A 7,293-nucleotide genomic window follows, 5' to 3' on the forward strand; every position below is an offset into this window, starting at 1 on the left:
CATCTCTGATGGACCATGCATCCTCCCAGAGCCTCCTCTGCCTACTCAGCTCCAAGGTCTAGGCTGAGCTAGCTCTGAGCCCAGGAGGGGCCAGCCTTGTCTCCTTACCTTTTCCTTCCTCCCTACAGCTACCAGCACCCACAGCCTCCCCACCACCTTGAGTGGGGCCGCCGCCACTCAGAGCCACAGATCACCCTGCCAGGATCCCAGCTGGGGCTGACCCGCAGGGGGTCCGAGCCCACCTACCTGCCCTCTGTGGCTGTGGGTTGGGGCTGGGCCAGGGGGTATCGGGGCATGGAGCCTGGCTTGGAGGAGTTCGACAAGGCTGAGGAGGTTGGTGGCAGTTCCTGGAAGTCCCTGTTGCCATCATGTGAGTCATCAGGGGCACTGCAGGTGGGCACTAGTGGGATCTGAGACCAGGGTTCCTGCTCTGTCTCTGAGCAAGTTTCTATTTCTTTCCACCCCTCTCCCTCCTCAAGATTCCCAGGCAGAGGGGAAGTTTCCTCCGACTCTGTTGCTTTCTGTGTTCTAGAAACAGAATACTGCCCTAGAAGCAGAATACCATGGTGCCTGTGGAGTCAAACCACTTAGTTTCAAATGCTGGCTCCATCACTTAGGGGCTGTGTGGTCTTGAACAAGTCACTTAACCTCTCTGGGCCTCAATTGCCTCATCTACAAAAGGCCACTGATAATAGTACCTACCTCACAGGGTTGTGTGAGGGTGCGATGAGTTCATAGCTGTGATGTGCTTAGCACAGTACTTAGCACAGAGCAAACACTAAATGTTAGTGGTTTTTTTTTAATTATTGCTCTTATTCAGTGCTGCCCAACAGAAGTATGTCATGTATGTAATTTTTTGTAACAGCTATATTGAGATATAATTCACAAACTAAAAAATTCGCCAATTTAAAGTGTACAATTCAATGTAATACAGTGTATTCAGAGTTGTACAAACATTACCACTATTTAATTTTAGAAGCTTTTCACTACGCTGAAAAGAAACCCATTAGCAGCACCCTCTACCCCTCCCAGCCACTGGCAACCACTAAGCTACTTTCTGTCTCCATGGATTTGCCCATTCTGGACATTTCATATAACTGAAATCATACAACATATGGTCTTTTGTGAGTGGCTTCTTTTACTTAGTATAATATTATCTAGGTTTATCCATGTTGTAGCATATATAAGTACTTCATTCCCTTTTATGGCCAAATAATATCCCATTGTATGGATATATACCACATTTTGTTTTATTCATTCGGCAGTTGATGGACATTTGGGTTGTTTTTGCTTTTGGGCTTCTATGAATAAGGTCACTATGAGCATTTATGTACAAGTTATTGTAAGATGTGTATTTTCATTTCTCTCTTTTTTTAAGCTGGCTAATTGGCTTTTTAAAACTTTTTTTTGGGGGGGGGAGATAATTAGGTTTATTTATTTTACTTTTTAGAGGCGGTACTAGGGATTGAACCCAGGACCTCTGCATGCTAAGCATGTACTCTAACCACTTGAGCTATACCCTCCCACCTTCATTTCCCTTGAGTATATACCCAGGAGTAGAGTTGCTGGATCATATGTTAACCCTATGTTTAATATTTTAAGGAACCACCAAACTGTTTTCCAATGTGGCTGCACCATTTTACAATTCACATATGTAATCATAAATGTTCTTATAGTCACATTAAAAAAAAAGTAAAAAGTGAGGGGAGGTTTCAGCTCAGCGGTACAGTGTGTGCTTAGCATGCATGAGGTCCTGGGTTCAATCCCCAGTACTTTCATTAAAAAAAAGATATCATAAAAGTAAAAAGCAACAGGTGAAATAAATTTTAATACATTTAATTGAACTCAATATATCAAAGATTACATATCTAATATTATCATTTCAATATGTAATCAATATAAAAAGCTATTAAGGAGACATTTTTAGAGGCTTTTTGGTACTAAGCTTCAAAATCTCATGTATATTTTACACTTACAACATATCCCAGTTCAGACTAGCTCCACTTCAGGTGCCCAATAGCCACATATGGCAGGTGGCTGTCCTATTGAACAGCACAGTTCTAAATAGTTGTGTTTGAAGCTTATAATTCTGATTAGGCCTTGAGCTACTGGGGGCAGAACTTTATGCGCGAACAGAGCCTTGCAGACAGCAGATGCTCAGTAGATGCCACATGAATGAGTGAATGAATGGACCTAGTTTTTTCCAACAGCTGCTGATGGTGGCCACAGCTACTCTCAGAAGCCTCAGCCTAAGTCAGACCCTATCTGGGAGCTTCTGGCCCCACTTCAGAGCCTGGACCTTGAGGTGCAGCAGGTAGTTGAGGGGAAGGGGCAGAGGATGCCATGGTGGACCTCTGGGATGCCCAGACATGCTGGAGGAGGGTCCCTGGGGCTATATTTGGGTGGCTGTGAGTGTGTGTGTATTTGAGGGGGTATGTGCTCTAACCCTGCCCGTGGCTGCAGAGGGAGCATGACAGTCGGGACATCATGTGTGGCATCTGCATGGACAAGGTGTGGGACAAGCCAGAAGCCCAGCGGATCTTCGGCATCCTGCCCAACTGTGGCCATGCCCACTGCCTGGGCTGCCTGCGCACCTGGCGGAAGAGCCGACAGGACTTCCCGCTGGATGTCATCAAGTCAGTGTCATGCAGGGGCCAGTAGGCAGGGAAAGGCCCCAAAGAGATGTGGGCTCGGAGGCCAGCTGGTGGGCTTGAGCCTCCTCTTCTCTCACGTCCCACCCCACCTCGCAGGGCCTGTCCCCAGTGCCGTGTCCATTCCAGCTACATCATCCCCTGCAAATTCTGGGTGAGCAAGGGGCCTAAGAAGGAGCAACTCATTAGGAACTTCAAGGCTCGGACCAGGTAACCTGCAGGGGGCACATGACTCAGGTTAGGAAAGAGGGGAGGAGTCCCTAATCCATGCTGGCTAAGCTGCAGTTCCCAACCTAGGATCCCCCAAATCCTGGACATTCGGAGTGATGGAGATGGCAGGCGAGGGTGTGAGCTATTTCCACTATTTCAGAAATCCCAGTAAATAATAGTGAGTGCCTGAGACAGCAGCAGAAGAGCAAGGCCAAGTTTCCCTTCTAGCCTGGCTCAGGATCGATGCAGGGCAACTCTGGTTCTCTTAGCACAATGGGAAGCTTAGCTTGGCTTTTGTTTCTGACTTGTGTTTTTGACACAGGGAAGTAAATTGTTATGAATACACGTTGTTTGCTTAGATGATCTTTGAAAACATAGAGTCTCTGAGAAGGAGACTGAAAGGCAGCCCTCAGAGACAGGGGAAAGTTGGGTAGGTTTTAATCTCTTGGCGGGAGGGTAGACTTTATTCAAAATCTGGAATTAGCTACAATTCCTCCTCCTCCCTATCTTCCCCCTCCTCCTCCTCCTTCTTTTTTTTTTTTTTTCAAATAGAGGTATTGGGGATTGAACCCAGGACCTTATGCATGCTAAGCATGTGCTCTACCACTGAGCTATACAACCCCACCCCCCAGTTCCAGGTTCTTAATTCTACCTTTCCAAAGGGTTTATTATATTTGACATATACAAAGTATAGTTGGATAAAAGGTGGGATAAAGAAGATTGGTCTCTTCCTGTGAGACATTCAACCTTGTTGGGAAGACACTTGGATTGTGCCTGTGACTGTAATAGCTGCATTAACAAAGTTACTGAGAACAAAATGTGGGGCGAGTCTCACAGAGCAGGGAGAGCTGGGTGTTGGAGGAGGAGTAGGGGCTCCTCAGGAGGAGAAAACTGAGAGCACCCCAGGTAGAGAGGTTGAAGTGGGGAAATTCTGCAGCTGGGGTACGGTGGGGAGCCTTCCGAAGTTGTCTGGGCCAGAGGGGAGTACCCAGGCCCGGGTGTGATAGGAGACAATGACATGGAGCGTTCATCCTGGATGACAGACTGCGCGTCATAAACGCCATGATGTAGGGTCTCTTACTGCCCCCACCTGCAAAAGGAGAAACTAGAGCCTGGTCTGTGGGACTTCAGGGCAGAAGTGGGCTTTGAACCCAGGCATTCTGACTCCTAGCATGTACTAGAAGGAATGGTGGGGAGGATATTGACTTGAGAGGAAGTAGGGCCAGACTGGGTAGCCAACTGACCATGAGGCTGAAAGGAAAATTTAAGATGACTAATGTCTGCAGCATAGGTGGACACAGGTCTGGTAGTGTCACATGAGGGTGGGTGAGGGAGGCTGATGGGGAATTTGGACAGTGTGGGGTTTTTGAAGGCTATCTGGATGGAGGGGTTCCTAATGCTAGTTTTGGTCAAATGGTAGGAGGAGGAAGAGGAAGAGATAGCCATTTAGAGGAGTTCCCAGGCTCCCAGCTTGGTGGTCAGTGGGGTCCTGCATTCATGCTGGGATGGCAGGAAGTGGGAAAGACTCAACTGTTTTGGAGTCAAGCAGAGAACTGACGCAGAAAAAGGCTATAAATACGCGCTTTGTCTTTTCTTCTCTCTCGCCCATCTTTCTGTGCAGGCAAAAACTGGTCCTACTTAAGCAGATCACAAATTGCCCACAAACCTCTCCTGTAATCTAACCTTTCACAGAGTGAAATTTGAAATTTCAGAAATGGGAAACTTCTCAATGAATTTCATTAGCTAGCAATTACCTAATCATAAGACCATCCCTCAGAACAGCACATTGTTCTTACTTGGTTACAGAGACACATTGCAGGGTGATCTGCTATTCCCCCCTCCTTTGGCGGTATCATTGAAACTTAGTTCAGAAAGGGAAAGGAGATTCCTAGGGTCACTACTGTCCCAGAGACTGTAGGATTTGTAAGAAAGGCAGGCACCCCTTAAGACACTTTACTGCCATCTGCTGGGAAATAGTTGTAATAGGTGTAACATCTACACTTGTCTCTGATGCTAGTGGTGCCGGCACAGATGTGGTGCCTTTGTGCTGTGTACAACCTACCCAACCTTACATATCAGCCTTGAGGGTCCCTTGTTTTGGGGGCAACTGGGCTTGAAGGTGATGGTCTTCTCTCCTTTTGCCCTCTCATAGCCAGATTCGATGCCGGTTCTTCATACAGGGGAATGGCCGCTGCCCCTTTCAGGCTGACTGCATTTACCTGCACCAGCTCCCAGATAAGGCCCTGACCTCTGATCCTCCCTGGACCAAGAGTATGCAACTGGCCTCTGTGAGTGAGGTGGTATCAGCAGGGATATGGGGTGGGGGAAGCTGCTGGTCATGGTTTATAATATGTCTCTGATAAATGTAAAACCTGTGTATGATGGCCATGACATTAATGGTGCCTGCTTAGATGTGGGACTTTTATGCTATGTACAACCCACACAACCTCCTGTGTCAGCCTTGATTCCCTTGTACTTGGCACAACTGGAATTGAAGCTGATGGGTTTTCACTGATTTCTTTCTTTACTCCCAGGTGGTGGGCACAACAGCGTACCTAGGGGGCACGGAACCAGAGGAGGAAGTGTTCTTCATGGACTGTGCCCTGGCCATGGCCTTCTGGGGTTCAGAACTCCCACTGGACCCCAACAGTTCTTACCACTGCCTCCTGTAACCAGGATCAACATGTGGGGGATGGGGCCGAGGGGCAGGGGTTGCTAGGTGGTAGGTCTTTTCCCTTTTTGGGCTTGGTGGGGGGTGAAAGTAGCAAGCCCTCCACCCCCATGAACCGCAGCAGTGACACAGTTGGGGAACATGGGGATGAGAGAGGGCTTTTGGAAAGAGGAAGGGTTCTCACCTTCTTGCCGGGGACTTGGTTTTTAACTTTGCTCTTTTGTAGACAAATTCTGAAAGAAAACCAATAAAATGCGCCTAAGCCATCACTGCTGGTGTCTGAAGAGTGTCTGCTCATAGCCCAGGTGCCCTCCCACCCCAGTCAAGAGTTGCTTCTGCAGTCTGTTGCAGTATCATTCATCATTTAACCTCTGGAAAACTTCACATTATGCTTCTAAGAGAATGAGAGCAGAAAGGGCAAAGAACATTTTAGGTATTGTATAAATAGTAAAAATGTCATGGATTCCATGCAAAGGTCTCCAGGATTCCCCCAGGGTTCTTGAACCACGCTTAGAACTTTCCTCCCTACTCTCCTTCTCCTTTGCTAGAATGTAAACCTTGATGGGCATGAGCCAGAGACACCACTGAGTAAAACTGAGGGGGGCAGGGCATTGAAAGCTGTTTAGCATTCTTGGCCCTGCCTACTACTTCTCAGGGCCTCCCCCCACCTCGCCCCGGGCCCTAACAGCATTTGAAGACCAGCATTTGGTCATTTGAAGACCAAAAACATCTATGAGGTTAGAACTGCTCACCTGAGATAGAGGTGCTTGGAAGAAACTTCTTTCCTACCATTTTGGCCTTTGCAAAGCAGGCATTATCGAAGAAATAATGCTTAGTCTTTTTCAACAGCTCCCTTGAAATCATTTTGGAAAAAAATAAAAATTTGGGTGCTAATGGAAATCAGATGCAGCTCAAAATATGCCTGTGGCGGTGGGGAGGGTATAGCTCAAATGGTACAGCGCATGCTTAGCATACACAAGGTCCGGGGTTCAATCCCCAGTACCTCCTTTGAATAAATAAGTAAACCTAATTACTAGCCCCCCAATATATATCTGTGGTTTCCCAGACTATTCAGAATGAAAGACAGATTCCACTCTCTGACCTCAAGGTGGTATAAGACCTGGTTTGGTTCTCTCTCTGATCTTATCTCCTGTTACTTCCTAGCAACTGCACTCTGCTCCAACCATGCTTCTGCCCCAGAGCCTTTGCATTTGCTGTTCCCTCACAGACCGCTACCTTATCTCCTTCAGGTTTTGCCTGACTACCTATATAAAACTACCTCATTCTATCTCCCTTCCCTAGTCTATTCTTCTTGAAAGCACTTACCACAAACAAGCATCCTGTTGTTTACTTATTTAGTTGTCTGTCTCTGCTTGAGTGTCAGCAACAATGAGCGCAAGGGTCTCTATTGTGTTCCCTGTATCCCGAGCCATAAGGTGCTCAGTACAGATTTACTCAGTGGATGTGTATGTGGCAGCAGAAGCTGGGAGGATGAGAAATACAAGCTGGCACGCAAAATAGGGTTTATGGGATGCTGTGGGGCTCTTCTCCCCTCTCCCTGTCCTATTCCTGTCCTCTGCAGTGACCCCCCCTTCCCTGAAAGACTGCTTCCTCCACTTCCTTAACTGAAACCCTGGAGGTGGAGGCACTCTTGGCCCCTTATGAACAACCAGAGCAAGGCCGCTCCTAGGTCTTTGGGAGGAAGTTCACAGTAAGGCCTTTGGCCATATAGATGGCGTTAGGTTTTGCTGAGACTCCATT

At 47.4% G+C, this 7,293-nt stretch overlaps 2 protein-coding genes across 2 annotated transcripts in view; both read left to right on the top strand.

Annotated features, from left to right (window-relative positions):
- Nucleotides 1-266, top strand: part of PPARD (peroxisome proliferator activated receptor delta) — a 72,552-nt gene extending 72,286 nt beyond the window's left edge. The window contains exon 9 of the mRNA XM_064476418.1: nt 129-266. Within this exon, the coding sequence (XP_064332488.1) occupies nt 129-220 (92 nt within the window). The 3' untranslated portion in view covers nt 221-266. The remainder of the gene's footprint in view (nt 1-128) is intronic.
- Nucleotides 267-271: 5 nt separating this feature from the next.
- LOC116147661 (probable E3 ubiquitin-protein ligase makorin-1) lies at nt 272-5,795 on the top strand. Its single transcript, XM_031434870.2, has 6 exons — nt 272-370; nt 2,211-2,314; nt 2,464-2,636; nt 2,751-2,861; nt 5,014-5,149; nt 5,396-5,795. Exons 1-6 carry the CDS (start codon nt 295-297, stop codon nt 5,531-5,533), a joined length of 738 nt encoding a protein of 245 aa, XP_031290730.1. The 5' UTR covers nt 272-294; the 3' UTR covers nt 5,534-5,795.
- Nucleotides 5,796-7,293: the final 1,498 nt, after the last annotated feature.

This window comes from Camelus dromedarius, chromosome 19 (assembly GCF_036321535.1).
Source record: "Camelus dromedarius isolate mCamDro1 chromosome 19, mCamDro1.pat, whole genome shotgun sequence".
Taxonomy (NCBI): domain Eukaryota; kingdom Metazoa; phylum Chordata; class Mammalia; order Artiodactyla; family Camelidae; genus Camelus; species Camelus dromedarius.

Coding starts and splice junctions, on each gene's coding strand:
- LOC116147661 (XM_031434870.2), top strand. CDS start 295: ATGGAGCCTGGCTTGGAGGAGTTCGACAAGGCTGAGGAGGTTGGTGGC. Junction 2,315..2,463: donor TGGACCTTGAGGTGCAGCAG/GTAGTTGAGGGG, acceptor CCGTGGCTGCAG/AGGGAGCATGACAGTCGGGA. Junction 2,862..5,013: donor AACTTCAAGGCTCGGACCAG/GTAACCTGCAGG, acceptor GCCCTCTCATAG/CCAGATTCGATGCCGGTTCT.